Here is a 22,490-nt window from a genome sequence, read left to right as displayed (position 1 = left end):
AGCTGTTTGTTGAGTCTCTGGTAATTGGTTAAGATCTTTTCTATTTTTAAATTCTAACATAGTATAGAAATTGGTGATAATATTAAAAAAACTGTCAAAATTGACGTAAGTTAAAAAAAACTAAATAACCACCACCCTCTGTGTGAAAAGGTTGCCCCTTAGGTCGCTTTATATCATTTCCCTTTCACCCTAAATCTATGCCCTCTAGTTCTGGACTCCCCGACCCCAGGGAAAAGACTATTTACCATGCCCTTCATAATTTTGTAGACCTCTATAAGGTCACCCCTCAGCCTCTGATGCTCCAGGGAAAACAGCCCCAGCCTGTTCAGCCTCTCCTTATACCTCAAATCCTCCAAGCCTGGCATCATCCTTATAAATCTTTTCTGAACCCTTTCAAGTTTCACAACATCTTTCTGATAGGAAGGAGACCAGAATTGCATGCAATATTCCAACAGTGGCCTAACCAATGTCCTGCACAGACGCAACATAACCTCCCAACTCCTGTACTCAATACTCAGACCAATATAGGAAAAAATACCAAAAGCCTTCTTCATTATCCTATCTACCTGCGAATCCACTTTCAAGGAGCTATGAACCTGCACTTCAAGGTCTCTTTGTTCAGCAATACTCCCTAGGACCTTACCATTAAGTGTATGAGTCCTGTTAAGATTTGCTTTCCCAAAATGCAGCACCTCGCATTTATCTGAATGGGTTGGGATATCTGGTTGGCATGGACGGGTTGGACTGAAGGGTCTGTTTCCATGCTGTACATCTCTATGACCCTAATTAAAACTCAGCAATGTTGGCAGTTCAGATGACATTTAAAGGCTACAACCATATGAGAATTTTTGGATAGCATCATGATCATGAGCAAACATATTTGCAGTAAGTTGATCAGCTGATCTAAAGACAATGCAACACATTAGGGAGGGAAATGGCTACCTCATTCAACATTAAGGTCAGGGTCTTTTGATTTGGTGAGTGGTTCAGGGTAGGAGGGTGTGCCTGTGTGAGCCAGGTAAGAAGAGTGCAGAAAAAGCGCAACTGAGGAGCAGGAGAGTCAACGTTTCGGACAAAAGTCCTTCATCAGGAATGCTGGTGCGGCACAGTGGCTCAGTGGTTAGCACTGCTGACTCACAGTGCCAGGGACCCAGTTCGATTCCAACCTTGGGCGACTGTCTGTGTGGAGATTGCACAATCTCCTCGTGTCTGTGTGGGTTTTCTCTGGGTGCTCTGGTTTCCTCCCACAATCACAAAGATGTGCAGGTTAGGTGAATTGGCTATGCTAAATTGCCCATTGTGTCCAGGGATGTATAGGCAAGGAATACTAGTCAGAGGTAAATGTAGAGTAGGGGAATGGGTTTGGGCGAGTTATTCTTCGGAGGGATGGTGTGGACTTGTTGGGCTGAAATGCCTGTTTCCACACTGGAGGGATTCTAATTCTAATTCTTAGAAGCTTCAGCCCGACTACATGAGTAATGAGTCAATGAGCAAACTGAACAAGACATTGTGACACAGGAAGCAATTCAGGCGAAGGTAGAAACAGGGAATGTAGCAGTGTCTGCCAATTAGTAATACAGTACTGACTGTATACAAGTAATATGTATTATTTTACAATGGTAAATATATTTCCAAGTCAGAATGCTGAGTGGCTTGGGGGTCAACTTGTAAGTGGCGTTACCATGTATCTGCTATCCTTATCCTTCTGGATGATAATGACCATGGGTTGGAAGGTGCTGTCTAAGGAGCCTTGGTGAATTTCTGTAATGCAATTTGCAGATGCCACACACTTCTGCTGAACATCGGAGGTGGAGGGAGTTAATGTTTGTCAATGTGGCGTCAATCAAGCAGGTTGCTTCAATCTGAAAGGTGTCAAGCTTCTTGAGTGTTGTTGGAGCTGCACCCATCAAGGCTTGTCCACACTCTGACTTGTGCTATACAGATGGTGGACTCTTTGACCATCAATAAGAATGGAAGTTCACAGAACAGAATCATAGACTCACAGGGTGGAAACAGGCCATTTGGCCCAAGTCAACACCCAAACCTCCAAAGAGTATCCCAACTAGACTCATCCGCCTAATTTATCCCTGTAACTCTGCATTTCCCATGCCTTTTGCATCTAGTCTGCATGCTATGGGCAATTTAGTATGGCCAATCCAACTAACTTGCACATCTTTGGACTGTGGGAAGAAACCGGAGCACACAGCAGAAACCTATGCAGACCTGGGGAGAATGTGCAGGCTACACACAGACAGTCGCCCGAGGCTGGAATCAAACCCAGGTCTCTTGCGCTGTGTGGCAGCAGTGCAAACCACTGAGCCATCATACTTATTCTACAATTCATAAGATCTTCCATTGACTGAAGTCTGCGTTTGGCTTCAACAATGCAAGTTCTGAACAGTGTAAAGTAATTGGAAGAGATAGATTTTTTGTGTTATTTATTTTAATATTTCACAGAATATATGCATCACTGGATTAGATAGCATTTGTTGCGATTTGTTCCAAACTGCCCTTGAGGAGATGCTGATAAACTACTTTCTGCTATAGCTCATATGATGTATGGTAACACACAGACCCACGATGCTGCTTGGTTTAAGGCTCAGAGTTTTGATCCACTCAGTGAAGAAACAGCAATATATTTCAAAGACGGAATGATATAAGACTTGGATGGGAACTTGCAAAGGGTGATATTCCTCATGTCTTCTGATCTTGCTCTCCTAGCTAGCAAAGGTCACAGGGTTGGATGATGCTCTTGAAGCAGCCCATTTTGAGTTACTTTGTTGCATATTGTAAGTGGTACTGCAGCCCCAGAGGGTTGGTAATGAAAGTGGATTGCTTTGTTCAAGGTTTTATCAAACTGCTTCAGTGTTATTGAAACTGCACGCACAAGGCAATTAGGAACAATTCCATCAAACCTCTGGCTTGTGACTTCTATATAGATGTTTGATAAGCTTTGAGGTGGCAGAAAGTGAGAAACTCACAGTAGAACTCTTCACGCATGACCTAGTCTAGGAGTTACATTATATATATAGCTGTTTCAGTTCAGTTTCTAGATAATGATACTGCTTAGGATATTGACAGCTTGAAATTCAGCTCTAGCAAAGCTGTCAAGAGGAGATAGTGAGATTCTCTCTTCTTGTAGGCTTTCATTCTCCAACTCTTAACTAGCACAAATGTTATTGTCTACTTATTGGCCTAAGGCTGAATGCAGGCCAGGAATCATGACCACAAGGACACAGACTGATTCGTTTTCTAAGGAGTTCTCAACTGAACTAAACATACAGCAAACATAAATGATCATCTCCACTTCTGACCTTTTGATAAAAGGATCATTGTTGAAGTAGATGAAGATGGTTGGGTCTAGAATATTGCCTTGAGTATCTACAGAAGCAGTCTGCTGGGCCGAGATGACTGGTTTTAAAGCTGACAGCCATCTTTTTTTGTGCTACATATAACAATAGCCAGGTGAGGACTTTCCCTCTAACCTTGACTTCAATTTTCTTAGAGCTCCTTAAGACCATGTTTTTTGGAGCAGCTTGTGGTGGAGTCCACTAGGGAACAGGTGATTCTGGATTTAGTGTTGTGCAATGAGGCAGACTTGATAAGGGAGCTTAAGGCAAAGAAACCCTGAGGAGATAGTGACCACAATATGATAGAATTTGCAGATTGAAAGGGAGAAAATGGAAATAGATGTAATGGTATTACAGTTGAATAAAGGCAACTAGAGACGCGTGAGGGAGAAGCTGATCAGAATTGACTGGGAGAAGAACCTAGCAGGAAAGACAGTGCAGTTTCTGGGAGTAATTCGAGAGAGAAAGCATAAATTCATCCTGAGGATAAAGAAGTGTACCAAAGGGAGGATGAGGCAATCATGGCTGACCAGGGAAGTCAGGGACAACAAAAAGCAGAAAAGAAAGCATACAATGTGGCAAAGTGCAGTGGGAAGTCAGAGGATTGAAAAACCTACAAAGACCAACAGAGGACAACAAAGGAAGAAATAAGAAGGGAGAAGATTAAATATGAGGGTAAGTTGGTCAGTAATATTAGGAAAGATTGCAAAAGTTTCTTTAGATATATGAGGGGCAAAAGAGAGGCAAAATTGGAGAGTGGGCCATTGGAAAATGATTCTGGAGTAGTAGTAATGGGGAACAAAGAAATAGCTGAGGAACTGAATAAGTACTTTGTGCTAGTCTTCACAGCGGAAGACACGAGTAATTTCCCAAAAATTCAAGAGAATGGTGGTGGGGATGGGGGAGCAGATATAAGTGTGGTGGCCATCACCAAGGAATGGTGCGAGAAAAACTGAAAGGTCTGAAAGTGGATACATCTCCTGAACCAGATGGGCTACACCCTAGAATTCTGAAGGAGATAGCTGAAAAGGTAGTGGGGGCTTTAGCAGTGATCTTTCACTACTAAATTATAGGCTGATTAGCCTGACCTCAGTCTTTTTTGGAGTCCATTGTGAAGGATGAGATTTATGAATACTTGGAAGTATATGGTAAAATAGGGCAAAGTTAGTATGGTTTCATCAAGGGGAGGTCATGTCTGACAAATTTGTTAGAGGAGGTAACAAGCAGGCTGTACCAAGAAAAGCTAATGGATTTCATTGTATCTCGATTTCTAGAAGGCCTTTGATAATATGCTGCTGAGCAAGGTTAGGGCCCATGGTATTAGAGCCAGGTACTAGCATGGATAAAAGATTGGCTATCTGGCAGAAGGCAGAGAGTGGGGAACAAAAGGGCCTTTTCAGAATGGAAGCTGGACACTAGTGGTGTTCCCCAGTGTTGGGACCTCAACGTTTCAATTTATACATTCATGATTTGGATGAAGTAACTGAGGGCATTCTGTCTAAGTTTGCAGATGATACATAGTTAGGTGAAGAGGCAGGGAGTATTGAAGAGGCTGGGAGGCTGCAGAAAGCTTTAGATAGGTTGAGAGAATGAGCAAAAAAGTGGCAGATGAAATACAATGTGGGAAAGTGAGAGATCCTGCATTTTGGTAGGAAGAATTGAGGCATGGACTATTTTCTAAATGGGGAGAAAATTCAGAATTCTGAAGTGCAAAGGGAATTGGGAGTCCTAGTCCAGGTTTCTCATAAAGTAAACTGACAGGTTGAGTTATTAGTTAGGAAGGCAAATACAATGTTATCATTCATCTCGAGAGAATGAGAATATAAAGGCAGGGATGTACTCTGAAGCTTTATAAGGCTGTGGTAATATGACATTTACAGTACTGTGAGCAATTGGCTCTGGACCGGGTCCAGGGGAGGTTGACAAGAGTGATGCAAGGAATGAAAGGCTGAATATATGAAGAATGTTTGAGGTCTCTGGGATTATGCGTGATACAGTTTAGAAGGATGGGGAGGATCTGATTGAAACTTACAGAATACTGAATGGGCCGGACAAAGTGGACATTGGGAAGATGTTTCCATTGGCATGAGAGATGAGCACCTTAGGGCATAGCCTTAGAGTAAAGGGAAGACCTTTTAGAATGTTAAAAATTACAGAACAACAGGTTATAATCCAACAGGTTTATTTGGAAGCACTAGCTTTCTGAGCGCTGCTCCTTCATCGGATGGTTGTGGAGTATAAAATTGTAGGACACAGAATTTAGAGCAAACATTTACAGTGTGATGTAACTCAAATTATATACTGAAAAAGACCTGGATTGTTTGTTAAGACAGGGTACCCTTCATTATTCAGTACTTCCCAGGAGCCAAAAACTATGCCATGTTCTTCGGAGTCTGCAACACACTACCAATGAGGATGAGCACCTCGCCAAGACCTTTTCCATGCTTCCACTTCTCACCTTTAAACAACCACCAAACCTCAAACAGAACATTGTTCGCAGCAAACTGCCCAGCTTTCAGGACGACACCATACATCCTTGTCATGGTAGATGCTGCAAGACATGTCAGAGTGTAGACACGGACACCACCATTATGCGTGGGGACACTTCCCACCATGTACGTGGCAGGTACTCATGTGACTCGGCCAACATTGTTTATCTCAAAGGCTGCAGGCAAGGATGCCCTGAGTCATGGTACATTGGTGAGACCGAGCAGAGACTATGGCAACAGATGAATGGACACTGCACAACAATCAACAGACAGGAGTATTCCCTCCCAGTCAGAGAACACTTCAGTGACCCGCGACATTCGACCTCGAACCTTGAGATGATCATCCTCCAAGGCGGACTTTGGACAGGCAAAAATGCAAAGTGGCCAAGCAGAGGCTGATAGCCAAATTCGGTACCCATGGGGATGGCCTCAACCAGGACCTTGGGTTCATGTCACATTACAGGTGACCCCACAGCATTACACACAGACAGACACACACTCACAGACACTCCTACAGACCACACACACACACTCCTACAGACCCTTGCACTCACGCAAACACTCTCTCATACACAAGCTCTTTCTCATACGTGCACACGTACACTCCCACACTCACCCTCTCACAGACTTATACCCTTTTATACTCATACTCACACACATAAACATACACATACTTCCTCACATACCCCCTGCAAACACACACATCCAAGTGCACACATACACATATAAGTTTGTGAGATGAATTTGTACTTGCAGAATTACATTTTATTTTCCTCAAAAACTGCATGAATCCGTGTAAGATTCTGTAAACCCCTTTTTTAGATTAGAATCATCTGAACACTTGGGCACAGATAGTCTCACGCCTTCAATTCATTATCTGGACCAATATGGCACCTATTGTTAAATGATTTGGAGATGCCGGTGCTGGACTGTGGTGTACAAAGTTAAAAATCACACAACACCAGGTTATAGTCCAACAGGTTTAATTGGAAGCACTAGCTTTCGGAGCGCTGCTCCTTCATCAGGTGGTTGTGGAGACCTATTGTTAAAGTTCACTCGAGAATGTAACTTTAAGTTCTGGGATTTATATATGAAAGGACTGAAACCACATGCCCATTCTAAAAGATGAGAGATTTAACAATCAATCCAGGCCTTTTTCAATATATAATTTCAATTAGATCACACTGTAAACTTTTGCTATAAATTCAGTGTCCTACAATCTTATACTCCATAACCACCTGAAGGAGCAGTGCTCCAAAAGCTAATGCTTCTAATTAAACCTGTTGGACTATAACCTGGTGTCGTGTGATTTTTAACTTTGTACACCGCTGTCCAACACCAGCACCTCCAAATCATGACCTTTTAGAATGGAGATAAGGAGAAACTTCTTTAGCCAGCAAGTGGTGAATCTGTGCAATTCATTGCCACAGAATGCTGCGGGGGCCAGGTCAATGAGTACATTTAAAACAGAGATAGAGAAGTTCTCAATTGCTAAGGGGATCAAATGTTGCAAGGAGAAGCAGGAAAACGGGGTTGAAAAACCGATCAACCATGGTTGAATGGCAGAGCAGACTAGATGGGCTGAATGGCTGAATTTCTGCTCAAATGTCCAATGGTCCAAATACTGTCTTGATGTCCTAAGAATTTTCTGTCGAGAATACCGATTGTAACAAGCTTGGGAGTTGGTTAACTCTGGTGGAACCCAAACTATGGTGAGCAGAATTTTGATGTTTTAAGTGTTCCTTTGTAATGCTGTCATTTTCATCTTCTACTATGTTGCTGATAGTAGAAGACTGATAATCAAGTAGCTGCTTGTGCTTTAGCTATACTGAGTCAGCTTGAGTAATGGTTCATTTACTTTTGGAACAAGTCTTGAGCACTACATTGGGGATGTTGGAGAGTCCATGAGCTTTGCAGCATTATGGACATATTCGGATATCTGAAGTTGATGGCAGCTTAAGTGGAGTAATACACAGGCAATTCAGACAGTTCTGCCATCATTAGTGCAAAATCCAGGCCTATTTTTATCATGCTGGTTTTACAGATTCTTATAATTTGGTCTCTTCCTCATGAATTGAGAAATCTTAAGCAGCTTATTGAATGAAACTTTTCTTATTTGTTAGTTTAAAGGGACAAATCAAATTATACATAATCTCATTTCAGCAGCATCTTAAGAAATATTACATAGCAATTAGTTCAAGGGTCTGCTTACTTTGACAATCTCTCCTCATGAAATACCTTAGCACAAGGTTTATAGGAACAATTCAGATAAAACAGTGTTTGACTTATACAGTTCTAAACTTTCAATACTAAACTCGAGATTACTGTATTTAGTACAGGATCTAGAAAAGGATGTTTGTTGTAATCTCTAATGGGTCTTCTCAGGACTGCTGGAAATTTAAATTTTTGAATATCTTTTTCTTCTTCAACTATTCAAAATGGTGCTGGATTGTGGCGACACTTGAAATTGGTAAGTATGCTTTACTGTATTAGTCACTGTGAAATGCAAGTGACAATAAATCATTCAAATCAAATCATCAATCCTCAGTGAAGCTATTCTATGGGACAACAATAAAATGAAATAGAAAACAAAGGAGGACAAGTTTGATAACAGATAACAAATGTGCATTGCACCACAACTAAAGCAGCAATCTCCACTCAAGGAAATATATTTCGATTTTACTGAATAAAGACTGACATTAATGTCAAAGTTATCAAAGGTCTGGGGTTGATATTGTTCTGGCCTAGTTGATGTAGCTGCAACAGGGCAATGACAGCCCCTGAGTGGGAGAACATCAGGGAGTAAGGTAAGACATAATTTTTTAAAAGTAAATCTTTAAAATGATTTTCTCACCTCCCTGCAGTGTGTACTCAGCTGCTGCTCTGCTGAATGCACCAAGCCCAGCACTATTGTATGCTGCAACTTGAATTTCATACTGGGTCCATATGATCAAGTCCTTCACTAGGCAATAGGTCACTTCAGGGCTAGTGATATTCTTATAATGGTATCCACCTGGAAGGCCTGCAAGTCGATACCTACAAAGAAATAAAGACCGAAACTCAAAACAGTATCACAGAATTGCAGTGGTATTGGATTAAATTCAGATGTATGAACATAGCAATGAATAATACCAATGTGATATGAAGAAGATGCATAGTTTTTAAATCAATAAACATTTTTGGAATAAATGGTGTGGAACTTGGCAGAACTGAGAAGCATTTTTCAGTTTTTATTTTTCTGTAATACACTCTTCTGATAAAAACTTAAATACTTTGCTATAGCTTTTAATATTACAGAGTCATAGAATTAGACAGACTGAAGCTGCCCTTCAGCACATCAATTCTGTACGTCAAAAATACATCACTACCTACACTAGTCTCACTTTCCCTTTCTAGGTCAATAACTTTGAATGTTATGACACTTCAAGTGCTCATCCAAGTACTTTTTAAAGGCTGCAAAATTACCCACCTCAACTACCCTCCTATGCAGTGTATTCTCAAATCCCCACAATCCTCTGGGTGAAAGTATTTTTCCTCAAATCTGCTCGGAACCTCCTGTCTTTCTTCTAAAAGTGTGCCCTTTGTTCTTGACCTTCGACAACAGGGAACTGTTGCTTTTCATCCATTCTGTCCATGTCCCTCATAATCTTATACACCTCTATCAGCTCCCTACCCCAATCTTCTTAGCCCTGTAGAAAAAAATCTGACACAAATAAAATGGTTTATTTTCTAACTTAGAAGATATCCTAAAATATCACAAAACACAGATGTTTCTTATTCAAAGTTTGTGATTATTTTGTCCATATTGTCCCTAATGGGACCATCAAAAACTGCATACTTGATATTGTGAAGGGTAAAAACAGAGGTGGATTAAGATCACATTAAAACACAAGAAAGATAGCAAATATATAAAAGTTGACCAAGATTTATAACATTGGGACTGGACATGAACCTGTACCACTGAACTTGTGACAAAATTTGTAACCATGTGAAACTTGTAGCTTTGTTTCACTGTATTTATTGTTTTTAAAACTTGTGAAACTCTAAGAATCAAAACTACGGACATTCCACAAAATTGTCATTGAAATGTCTTGAACATTTTTGAAAGCATCGAAAACTGAACAATTAAAAGAACAGAAAGAAAACTCAAGTTTTCAAGTTCAGATAGTTTATGAACAAACTATTTACTCTTGCAACTTATAGTTGTTTGTTTGATTATGATGTGCCTGTCCCCTAAACTAATTTTATTAGTTGTTTTTCCAACATTAGTGTCATTAATTTCTTGAGATTATTGTGCTGTTTTCATTATTACTGGTGTGATCATTATAAATCATGGTGATTGTGGTAGATGAATTAATCACACACTACCTCCTTTACTGTCTGCACTTCTCAACACAACTGTTAAAAATATTCCTTTGGTATCATCACCAGAGAACAATTACACTGGGAATTGCACCATGTTCTTTATCATATTTTGGTGCGTTTTAAAGCAAACAATGTTGAGAGAAAGGAATGGACCATTCTTGTATCTTGGACACACAGTGTCAGCTCAACACTTCAACATCACTGTAGTACATTAAAATAAACACTCTTTTTACTATCACAATGACATAATCTACTATCAAAAGTGCTGTTTCCATTTTCCACACTTGCCTTTCCCATAAGGCTGACAATTTCATATCAGTAAGAATTAAATTATAGGTAATTTTGTGGATGCTGTGTTTATGTTAATTCGCAACTGATTGAGACTGACTGAATCCAGTTTGTCATTGGACTTCAATAGTCAGCAGTGGAAGCACGCTTTCATTCAATCTGTCTGGGCTAGATTTAATATCAGGTCCCAGAGATGCAAGGATACTGTGTTAAACTATTGCACAGAGCCCCTTCAAGAACTGAACTAGTATTAATATCGTATGAAAGCCAACACTTTTTTCTCCCCCTTGATGAAACCTTGAGAAAGTGTTCAGTTTCCAAAAAAAAATCCAATGGAAGTTTACAATGTAGTACTTAACTCTCAGTGATATTTTATTAAAATTTCAATTTCCAAAATATATGATTCCAGCTCTTTCACCATCTATTGTTTCTATTATGTCATGTATTAAAGCAAAATAAATCTTGAATGAATCCTTAAAGAAAAGGTATCTCTCAGATTCTTAACTTTGCATTTTTAAACAAAAAATGGGTTGTTGGCAATTTCCTTCCTGGATTCCACTTCTTTTAAAGCAGAATTTTCCTGACTTGTCTGAATTTATTGTGTGGTGCTGGAAAAGCACAGCAGGTCAGGCAGAATCTGAGGAGCAGGTGAATCGACGTTTCGAGCATAAGGCTTTCACTGGGAATGAAGCTCATTTCGATTCTCCTGCTCCTCGGATGCTGCCTGACTGGCTGTGCTCTTCTAGCACCACACTTTTCGACTTTAATCTCCAGCATCTGCAGTCCTCACTTTCTCCAGAATTTATTACTGCTTCATTCTGTACCTGAGAATATATCCTTTAAGAACCCCATTGATCTCCTGCTCTGGGGGAGGCTGCCACTGTACCATTATGGATTGGTTTGTTCGACCACTGGCCATAATATTCTGAGGAGGGGCACCAGGTGATTCTTCAGGTAACAGCATCCTGAAATCAAACATAATTACACAATGCATCAAAAGATAGAAATACAGAAAGCTATATGAATATTGTTCTAGAGTTGAAGAGTCCATATATGTAAGCAAGATAAAGTAATCAAAAATATTAAAATGCTAATAAGATGCATTGTGGAAAATTAGAAAATAGTCTGTGTAACCAATTTTAATGAGGAAGGGAAGTAATGTTACATCTCAGGAAGTATTTTTGGCCGTTACTTTCTTCTGAAAACTATTTTCTAGAACTTTCATTCAGGTGCTAAAACTTTCTGCATCTATGTGGAAATCATTATGTCTACTTGAACAGTTTCCAGGGAAATGACTACATATCTTTTTCTTTGCAAGGTAGACTTAAGGCTAAGCTTTATTCTCAGCAAACAAACACAATTTGCCAAGCATTTTCTTTTAGTAAGTGTCCCTTTAAAGCTCATTCCCGACAGGCCAAGAATTTCCAACATGTTCTCTTCTAATTTCAGGCAGCACAGTGGCTTAGTGGTTAGGATTATTTGCTTCACAATACCAGGGACCCGGGTTCGATTCCAGGCTCAGGCGAGTGCCTGTGTAGAGTTTGCACATTCTCCCAGTGTCTGTGCGGGTTTCCTCTGGGTGCTCTGCTTTCCTCCCACAATCCAAAGATTTGCAGGTTAGGTGAACTGGCCATGCTAAATTGCCTGTAGTGTTCAGGGATGTGTAGGTTAGCTGCATTGGTCAGGGGTAAATATAGGGTAGGGTCTGGGTGGGTTACTCTTCAGAGGGTCGGTGTGGATGAGTTGGGCCAAAGGGCCTGTTTCCACACTATTGGGATTCTATGAATTTCAGATTTTCAGCACTCTCAATATTTTGCTTTGTCCCTTCAATACTCTGCTGGTCAACCTTTGTCTACAGAATCACTTCTAATTTTGGACAGTGTGTTGAGAGCCCTGCCAGATTGACCTAGTTGGATTTGGTTGAAACCTTGATTGTTGAAAAGAGCCAAAGGGGTATGTTGATTGATACAATCCTCCTGTCTTTGAAACAAATGGCTTACCTACTTAGAACTACAATGGCACTGAGATCCAGCATTATTAATTTGTCTGGTAGGCAAAACATCGTGGCTTGATATCTTATCCTATTATTGATGCTGCTGATGACAGCATTCATATTGCTATTGCATGTGATTCTGCAATTGGACAACATTTGCTACATAAACCTGAGTATGTGAAGAATTGTGCAGACAACCAATTTAAGATTGTCATTCAGGTTTGCAGTATGGCGCACTTGCATATATTGGAAGCTAAATTTATTAATACACAAGGTCCTGTTCTTTGCCGTTAGAAAGAACATGTACATGTTCTGATCGTTTCTCAATGGCACAAAACAGATTACAGTCCTTTTAAGGGAATGTGTTGACCCATGAATGTCAATCTACAACAGAAACAGAAATTGCTGGAGAAACTCAATAGGTCCAGTAGCATTAGTCAAGAGAAAGCAAAATTAACATTTCAAGTCCAGCACCTCTTCTTCAGAACTCAGTTCTTCTAATCATCTCTTCTTAGAGTTTTGACAGAGTCACATCATTATTATTAAGATATCTATTCCCATTATACCCCAATATAGCCTTAGAAAATGGAACAGTCCAGTGTATTGGAACATATTCTGGGTTTCTTATGCCTGAAATTAGCAAATAGTCCACCAACCTATGTGTTTATTGTTACTGACATACAATCCAAGTTGTACACAAAAGTTTGTGATAATACTTGTACAGAACATACACAAGTATTTGTTTCACGATCTTGTTAATAACCAAAAACACTCAGAGCCCACATGTAAGATTGAGATAAAATTCTTAAAGACTTTTCTCAATTGGTGGTCACACAGTCTCAAGAAAACCATTAGATCTAGCTTCTAAAATGCAAATGAGTTGGAAGCTTACTCAAATTACAATTTCCATATAATCCTCAACTAATACTGTGCAATTAATAAGAAATTGAAACCACACTCCTGTATTCATGGCCAATAAGAAGTGAGAGAGTTTATACAGATTTCTTAACATAGGGAATAATATTTGCAACAGTTTTTCACCTTTTTTAATGCATTTGCTTGTAATGCGGTACAATTATTGCTCTTCATCTCCTTGTGTCATTATTTTTGTTTTATTCGAGGCACAGTTAAGTATGGACAGACTGAAGTGTTGACATTCTAAATCCTCAAGGGTTTATGTTGAAGTCAGTCTTTTTATTGGGCATTTACAACATGAGGCAAGGAGAGTGGGGAAGCCTTGTCAAAAGTAGCATGTTTCCAGGAAAGGTTCAACACTAAAACATTTACAATTCTAGCTCCAAGCAAACAGAAACAGGAACTTGTCAACCATAAATAGTTCATAATAAGTGTGTTTACTCCCAGTAAGAAAGCCATATTTAAACTGACATATTGCTACAAACAGAAAAAGCATACCATAGACGAAACTGAAAATACAAGTGACCCATTTTCTCCATTCTTAGGGCCATTCAAGTTTGATTAACAGAAATTGCTATTGAATATTGTATTTTTACATGTAATAAAACTACAATTCACATCAAAATAGATAGAATTTACAGCACTGCTCACCAGCTCATGCTTAAACTTCATGAAAAGCCTCTTTCATTTTACTTCATCCAACCCTGTTAACAAATCCTTTTGCCCTTATGAACATATCTAGCTTTCACTTAAATACATCAATTCTATGTGCCTCAATCAGACCTTGTAGGGGTAAACTCCAGTTTCAAACTACTTTCACCCGAATGTCTTGCTGCCTTTATTACTGACCACCCTCTAAGAACACAACAAAAAGGAACAGGAGTAGATCACACTGCATCTCAAGCCTACACCCGCCATTGAATATCATCAGGGCTGATCTTCTGCCTCAACTTCACTTTACCACTCATTGTCCAATCTCTTGATTTACTGAAGGACTAAACATTTATCCATCTCAGCCTCAAATGTATACAATGATCAGGTTAGATTAGATCCCCTACAGAGTGAAACCGGCACTTCGGCCCAACCAGTCCACACTGATCCTCCAAAGAGTAACCCACCCAGACCCATTTCCCTGTGGCTAATGAACCTAATACTATGGGCAATTTAGCATGGCTAATTTCCCGGAAGAAACCCATGCAGACACAGAGAGAGTGTGCAAACACCACACAAACAGTCGCTGGAATCAAACCTGGGACCCTGGTGCTGTGAGGCAGCAGTGCTAACCACTGTGCCATCATGCCACCCCATGAATGCTGAAAGAGAAGACAAAGATTTTGTCTTTGCAATTTGGAACTACAGCACTTTTTTACGATGTGTAGTGAAATGTAAATGCATCTAGACCATTTCAAACGGAAAAGGCATTCAATTGAATTTATATATTTAAAATTCAATTTCCAGTTGGACCAGTAGTTGAGTCAAAGAATCTAAGTGGTCAAAAAGGACAGGAAACAGTTCAGTACATTGTCAGTCATAGCAAATACTTTGGACTAACCCGAAAATAATACTGTGCAAACTTTGCTTGGTTCTTGAAAAAGTAACACACCTGTTGGTTTCTGTGCTGTACTGTCCTTTTCCTAGCTGGTTCACTGCGCACATGCGGAACTGGTATGACCGGGCTGGTGTTAACCCATGCACAGTAATGTGCATCACTCCTGGATTAATATTGGGTAACTGTACTGTCCATGGTGAGTCTTCCGAGTGGCACAAAACAACAAAGAAAGATTGAATGGTTAGATAGCCGATAAGGCAATTGAAGGTTCTTCTCAATGTATGTTTAAAAAAACACAAGTCAGGTCAAGCAACTTCATTGTAATTCTGCTAAAAGTTGAAGTTAAATTCTAGATTTATCGATTTCACGTCATACACAATTGCAGTAGTAGAGACACCTCGGAATGTACATCTACTCATCACCAATGGTAGGGCACTTTAACAAAATGGGTAATAAACCAGACAACATCTTGGGACTTCATAAATAGGGGCATAGAGTACAGAGTAAGGATGCTAGATTAACCTGTGTGAAATGTTGGTTCAGTCTAAAGTGGAGTATTGTATCACTTCTGACCAATGCACCTGGGAGAAAGTGAGGACTACAGATGCTGGAGACCAGAGTTGAAAAATGTGGTGCTGGAAAAACTCAGCAGGCCAGGCAGCATCCGAGAAGCAGGAGAATCGATGTTTCGGGCATAAGCCCTTCTTCAGGAATAAGGCTGGTGTGCCAAGTGGGCTGAGATAAAAGGTGGGGGGAGGGAGTTTGGGGGAGGGGTGCTGGGAATACAATAGGTGGAAGGAGGTGAGGGTGAGGGTGATAGGCTGGAGAGGGGGTGGAGACAGAGAGATCGGGAAGATGATTGCAGGTCAAGAGGGTAGTGCTGAATCCGGGGGTTGGGACTGAGATACATGTAGATTTCTCCAGCTTTCTCATTTCCCCTCCACCCTCCTTATCTCAGTCCCAACCCCCCCGGATTCAGCACCGCCCTCTTGACCTGCAATCTTCTTCCCGACCTCTCCGCCCCCACCCCCTCTCCGGCCTATCACCCTCACACTCACCTCCTTCCATCTATCGTCTTCCCAGCACCCCTCTCCCAAATTCCCTCCCCGCCCCCCACCTTTATCTCAGCCCGCTTGGCACACCAGCCTCATTCCTGAATAAGGGCTTATGCCCAAAATGTCGATTCTCCTGCTCCTCGGATGCTGCCTGGCCTGCTGTGTTTTTCCAGCACCACATTTTTCAACTCTGACCAATGCACCTGCCAAAGGATGGCAGTAGAGAGAGAAAAGATTCATAAACATCGTTCCAAGACTTAGGATCATCAGCTACACAGAGTGACTGGTGAAAATTGAGGTATTCTGTTTGGAGAAGAGAAGCTTACAAGAAGACATGATATAGGTGTTCAAAATCATGACTCGTCTGGCAGAATAAATAGGGAGAATCTGTTCCTGATGGCGGAAGGATTAAGAACTGGAGGACACTGATGTAAGGTGATTGGAATACAATGGGAACAATGACGTGAAGATTTTCTTCTATGCAGCAAGTAAGTGTTCATGTGTTTGTAAGTTCTTCATTTTGCCACACAGTGTGAGAGTGTGTTGTGAAGGCATATTCAACTGTAGCTTTCTTAAGAGAATGAAATAATTATTTGAGAATAAAATGTAACAGGGCTCCAGGGGATTGGCAAGGGAATTGGGATCCACAAGTTGTAGATAGCTAGTCTAGAGATGCTGGGCTTAAGGAGTCTTCATGGGCTCTACCCATTGTAAGATTCTAATACAATGAATTTCCTGAGTGTACAGAATCATAAATGGACACACCTTATCACAGATCAACTTACCATCTAAGGACTTACAAACGGAGTTCTGTACAACTCATTCTGATATACGTGCATTTCATTACCACAAATTCACTATAACGCGATTGACAAATTGGGGACACTGTTTCGAAAAGGCAAACTTTTAAAATGTGCGTTGGCTGTAAAGCGATCACATCACCAACACTTTAAGCACTGTTTCTAAAACGCAATTTTACTATAACATGGGGTTGCACAAGAATGCAACCATCGTGTTATAGAAGAACTACCTGGACTACTTTCTTGAATCTTATCATAAAATTCCAATGTCAAAAATTAGATTTTATTTTTTGTAATTTCAGATTTGAAAAGATATGGGCAAACAAATTGGAAGTGCATCCAAAACACACGTGAAACAACATTTGTCTCAGAAAAATCCTAATATAGAGTCAAAATCAAGTATACAACCAGACCCCATTAATCTAATTTCACTTGACACAGGCAGGCATATAAATGAATTTGCTAGATCATCGAAACATAACAGGTATGCTCTTCACTGAGCACCTCTTTTCCTGCAACTTTTCACTGTGAATGGAAATAATTCTTAGTGCTCATGCAAAGAACCAATCTGCCACTGATCAATGTTGGTTGGATCAAATTATTTATCAAATGAGTGTTTTCAGAATTCTAAAGGAACTGCATCCATATTTGCCACTGTTTAGCAAACTGCTACTTGGCCACCTCAAAGCATTGCATCACTTATTTAATGCTATACAACATCCTAAACAAGACATTGAATTAACTCTAAAACTAAGAATAGAAAGTAGAACTGAGAAATCATAAATTCAAGCAACAATATCCAAGTATATGTTATGTTGTTAATTTTCCTTATGTTCCTATTATGTTAAAATTAAGACTGTCTCAGTTTTCTGTCTCATCGCATTCTGTCCCAAGGTCTCAAAACTCAGAATTTGTTATCTCATCATCCTTTGCTTCCTTTTGGCCAAATGTGGCAGAAGTGGAAAAATGTAAATAAAACCCAGCAGTGTGTGGAGCAGATAAGCATGAAGCTGTTAAGTTTGAAGAACTAATGCAGTTCCAGCAACACAACTTGAGTTAATAGTAAATTATTTTCTGAAAGATAAAATCTGATCAATTCTCACCAGAAATATTGTGTTTAAAGGAGTTTAAAATGTAGTTTTATCACTCAAACACCTTAAAAGATACTATTAATAAATATCAGCATGATTTTTTAGGTGGATGTTCTTCTTTAAAGTGTGGTATAATAGCATCATGATGAATATTTTGGAAAGGTTATTAAATCTAAGTGGGTGGAATTTTCTGCTTAACATTCGACGTGAGCTGAACTCAAATGTATTATGTAAATTACATGATTACTAAATACCAGATATATGCAATATATATTACTGATTATAGGTAAACTCCTTTCATTATAGACAATGACTTGTTTGGTTCTCCAAGCAAAGTCACAAGGAGTCCCCGTTTAGAGAATTTAAAAAAAAATTGAGAAAAGATGACAAAGTAAATTAGAAAATAATTAACAAGGTAATGATGCCAGAATCCCAGGTTGAAGTCTGTTTAGTTTAGTTCTGAAAATCTACTCAGCTGAAAGCTGAATTGATGTACAATATTTTGTTGTAATTCAAACCAATATTGCAATTGGTACAATGAAGATTAATCAATTTATTTTAGCATGTTACAATTCATGAATAAGAAACCAATTTAATGCCTTATTACTTAAAGAACTAAAGATTGAGATACTGAGCAGAGGAAAACAAAATTGAATTTGTAGACATATTGGGGACATGTCTATGGGGACAACTTGATGAATCTGGGCAGATAGAACACATCACATGAACTTGACAGGATTTTTACTGAAAACAACAAATTCTGGAGATCACAGCAGGTCAGACAACATCCACGGAGAGAGAGAACAAGCTAACGTTTCAATCTTGATGACTCTTCATCAGAGCTGAACTGAAGTGTGAAGGGAACGCATTAATGGTGTCATTTGGGAGGGGAAGGGGAGATGGTGGATGTAGGGTGCTGGTAGAGAAAAGCTGCTCATAGTACAGATTAAATGATTGGAATGCGAGAATGGCAGAAGAAGGTGTGTCTCCTGTCAGACTTGAAACGACAGATGCTAGGATGGGGAAGGGAAGAAAGGATATGATAACAAACTAAAAGAAGGGGAAGAAATTGTTCACACTTGGAAGGTGCTGAATTCAATGTTAAACCCAGAAAAGCTGTAAAGTGCCCAGTCTGAAGATAGGATATTGTTCCTCCGGCTTGCACTGGTACACTGCAGCATGCCCAGGACAGACATGTAGGCAAGCAAACAGGATACTGTATTAAAATAACCAGCTATGAGAAGGTCGAGGTCATGCTTGAGCATGTACTGGAGGTGTTCCGCAAAGCGGTTACCGAGTCTGCGTTTGGTTTCTCCAAACCACATTGTAGGACATATTGGGTGCAGTGAATACAATACACAAGATTGCAAGAGGTACAGGTGGAATGCTGCTTCATCTGGAGAAACTGTTCAGGCCCTTGGATGGTGAGCAGGGAGGTGAAGGGGCAGGTGTTGCACCTTCTGCAGTTACTTGGGAAGGTGCCATGGAGAGGGGGAGGTGGTATTGGTGGTTGTGGAATGGACTAGGGTATCCTGGAGGGAACGATCTCTGCAAAATGCAGGCGGGGGAATGAGGGGAAGATGTGCTTGGTGGTTGCATTCTGCTGCAGTTGTCTGAAATGGCTGTGAACGATCCTTTGAATGCAGAGGCTGGTGGGATGAAAGATGAGGACAGGGGAAACCACTCACGCTGTTGTGAGTGATAGGAAGGGGTAAGGATGGAAACACGGGTTAAAGTTCAGATGTGGTTGAGGGCCTTGTCAACCACAATTACCGATGAAGCAAGCCATGTCAACTAGTCTGGGTGCACTGATCTTTACCTTGAGGAAGCTCAACATCAGCTCTCGGACATTTCTTCCAACCGTCCTCTAAACCATAATCCCACATCTGACTATCAAGCCATTGTTGCCAGGACTGTCATCGCCTTCATTACCTTAGGAGATCTTCCCCCTACTGCCTCCAATCTAGGAGTGTCTCAATCCCAAACAGCAGGTTTCTACCCACTTTCCAAAATCCACAAACCAGACTGTCCTGGTAGGCCCATTGTATCATCCTCCGCCGCTGATCCTCTCTCCACTTGCCCAGACCCTGCCCACCTACATCAGCAATTCCACTGATATTCTCTACTATATTGACAATTCCCAGTTCCCTCTAATACCTCCATTTCCCACCAGGACGGTCTGAGCTCTTGGCTTCTTCCTTGACCAGAAGTCTGAACAATTCCCATCCACCACTCTCCTCCACCTGACTGAACTTGTTCCCTCACTGAACAATTTCTCCTTTAATTCATCTCATTTTTGTCGAGTTAAAGGAGTGGCTATGAGCACCCACATGGGTCCCAGTTACGCCTGCCTCTTTATGGGGTATGTAGAATGATCTTTGTTCCAGTCTTACACTGACTCCTTCCCACAACTTTTTTATTGGTACATCGACAACTACTGTGGTGCCACTTCATGCTCCTAATGGGACCTTGAAAACTTCATTCATTTTACTTCCAATTTCCACCCCTCTACAACTTTCACTTTGCCCATTTCTGACACTTCCTTTCCTTGACCTCTTTTCCACTTCAGAAAATAAACTGTTCACTGCCATTCACTACAAAGCCATGGACTCGCATAGCTACTTTCACAACTTGTCACACCCTACATCCTGCAAGGACTCCATCCTATTCTCCCAGCCCTTTGTCTATGTCACATCTGTTTAGATTATTCCACCTTCTAAAACAGCCCTTCTAAACAATGGCTTGTTTCTTCCTTAACCTTGGTTGCATGCCTAGATGCCTGTCCTGGGCATCCTACAGTGTACCAGTGAATCATAGCGCAAAGTAGAGGAACAACATCTCATTTTCAGATGAGGCACTTTACAGCTTTCTGGACTTAATATTGAGTTCAACACTTTCAAGTTGTGAACGACTTCTTCTCTTCCTTTCAGCTTGTTATCAAGTCCTTTCTTCCCTTCACCATCCCAGTGTCTGTCATTTCAAATCTGGCAGGAGACACACCATCGTTCTGCCATTCTTGCTTTCTTATCACTTAATCTGAACTATCAGCATCTTTTCTCTATCAGCACCCTATTCCCTCTCCCCATCTGCCCACTCAAAACTATAGCATAAATGCTGTCCCCCCTTCTACATTTCACTTCAGCTCTAATAGAGGCTCAAGAAGACCCGAAACAGTAGTTCGCTCTCTCTCTCCATGAATGCTGTTCGCCCCTCTGTGACCTCCAGCATTTGTTGTTTCCAGTACAGATTCCAGTATCTGCAGTAATTTGCTGCTGGACAGGATTGTTACTTTGGTTGTAATTATAAATGTAAGTTTTTCTTTCTTTGTCAGAATATCAAATACTTAGCAAGCTTCAAGCAAAATTACAGATTAAGAGAAGACATTATCAAGAGCAATGACATAAATGACATATGTATGTAGTATTTTCCCTCTGTTTCCAGATGCCAAATCCCCGTCTCAGGGAGAACCAGTCACCTGTATTGATTTTCATGAGGGCTGCACATTTAATTGACTTGAGGATTGGTTGTCCGTTCAAATAAAGATGGCATGCATGCTGTCAAGTCTGGAGGGGCAGTTGGAGGCTGATTAGCTTCAAAGGTTCATGTTTCAATGGAAAATAGATTAAGGAGAGGGTGCTCAATTAAAAGTTCCTGCTCTCCAATTTTATAAAATCTTAAGTGAGGTAAAAAGTAAAGATTGTGGTCTGGGTAAGATTTAGGATTCCTTAGCTGTGCTGGTTCTTCTTTCTCATAAAGATTAACCCACATTTGAAAGAGTATAAACAAACTGGTGATGATTCCCTTCACTGAGAGTTTCCATTTCCCAACTATATAGGACCTTTATCTTTTTTATTTAACCAAGAAGGAAGATGCTGTCAAAGTCAGCGCGAAAGAAGAAATAGTTGTGATACAGCCTAAAAAGTTAATAAACAGAGACCACTAGAGAGGCTGATTGCACTTAAGGATGATAAGTTGCCAGAATTGGATGAGATAATTCAAGAATGCTAAGAGAAGGGTGGAAATTGTGGAAGTGCTGATAATAACCTTCTCTTTCGCTACAGAGGCAGTGGCAGAGGACTGGAAAATTGAAAATCGTTGTTCAAAAAAGGATACAATGATAAACCTAACAATTACAAGCAAGTTAGTTTATCTTTCGGTGGTATGAAAAAGATGTAACCCAGGGCATAGCTCTAAGAAAATTGGACAACTGAGGATTAATTCAGGAAATCCAACATGAATTTGAAAAAGGCAAGTTCTGTTTAACCAACTTGATTCAGTTTTTTGATGAGTTAACAGGGAGGATCGATGATACGGTGTGTATGGATTGTGTAAAAGCATTTGATAGTGACCCATAATGGGCTTGTCAGCAAAGTGAGGTGGTCATGGAATGCAAGAGACACTGGCAAAATGGACTCAAAGCAGGGTGAATGACAGGAAACAGAGTTCGAGTGATTAGTTTTTTGGGATTCGAGGGAGATATATGTTGATATTATAGAGATTTACAGCACAGAAGAAAACCATGCGACCCACTGAATCTATGCTGATTTTCCATAGAGCAATCTAGTTAGTTCCATTTCCTCAATCCATCCCCGAGC

The 22,490-nt window shown here is 40.3% G+C and overlaps 1 protein-coding gene across 1 annotated transcript in view; it reads right to left on the bottom strand.

Moving 5' to 3' along the window:
* Window positions 1-22,490, bottom strand: part of sdk1a (sidekick cell adhesion molecule 1a) — an 827,262-nt gene that overhangs the window by 209,520 nt on the left and 595,252 nt on the right. The window contains exons 15-17 of the mRNA XM_060840817.1: window positions 15,004-15,151; window positions 11,317-11,457; window positions 8,694-8,875 (exon numbers count right to left, since the gene is read on the bottom strand). Coding sequence (XP_060696800.1) covers window positions 8,694-8,875; window positions 11,317-11,457; window positions 15,004-15,151 — 471 coding nt within the window. The remainder of the gene's footprint in view (window positions 1-8,693; window positions 8,876-11,316; window positions 11,458-15,003; window positions 15,152-22,490) is intronic.

This window comes from Hemiscyllium ocellatum, chromosome 20, assembly GCF_020745735.1.
Source record: "Hemiscyllium ocellatum isolate sHemOce1 chromosome 20, sHemOce1.pat.X.cur, whole genome shotgun sequence".
NCBI lineage: Eukaryota > Metazoa > Chordata > Chondrichthyes > Orectolobiformes > Hemiscylliidae > Hemiscyllium > Hemiscyllium ocellatum.
The sequence above is the reverse complement of the archived record's forward strand: the minus strand, read 5'-3'. Positions and strand labels throughout refer to the sequence as shown.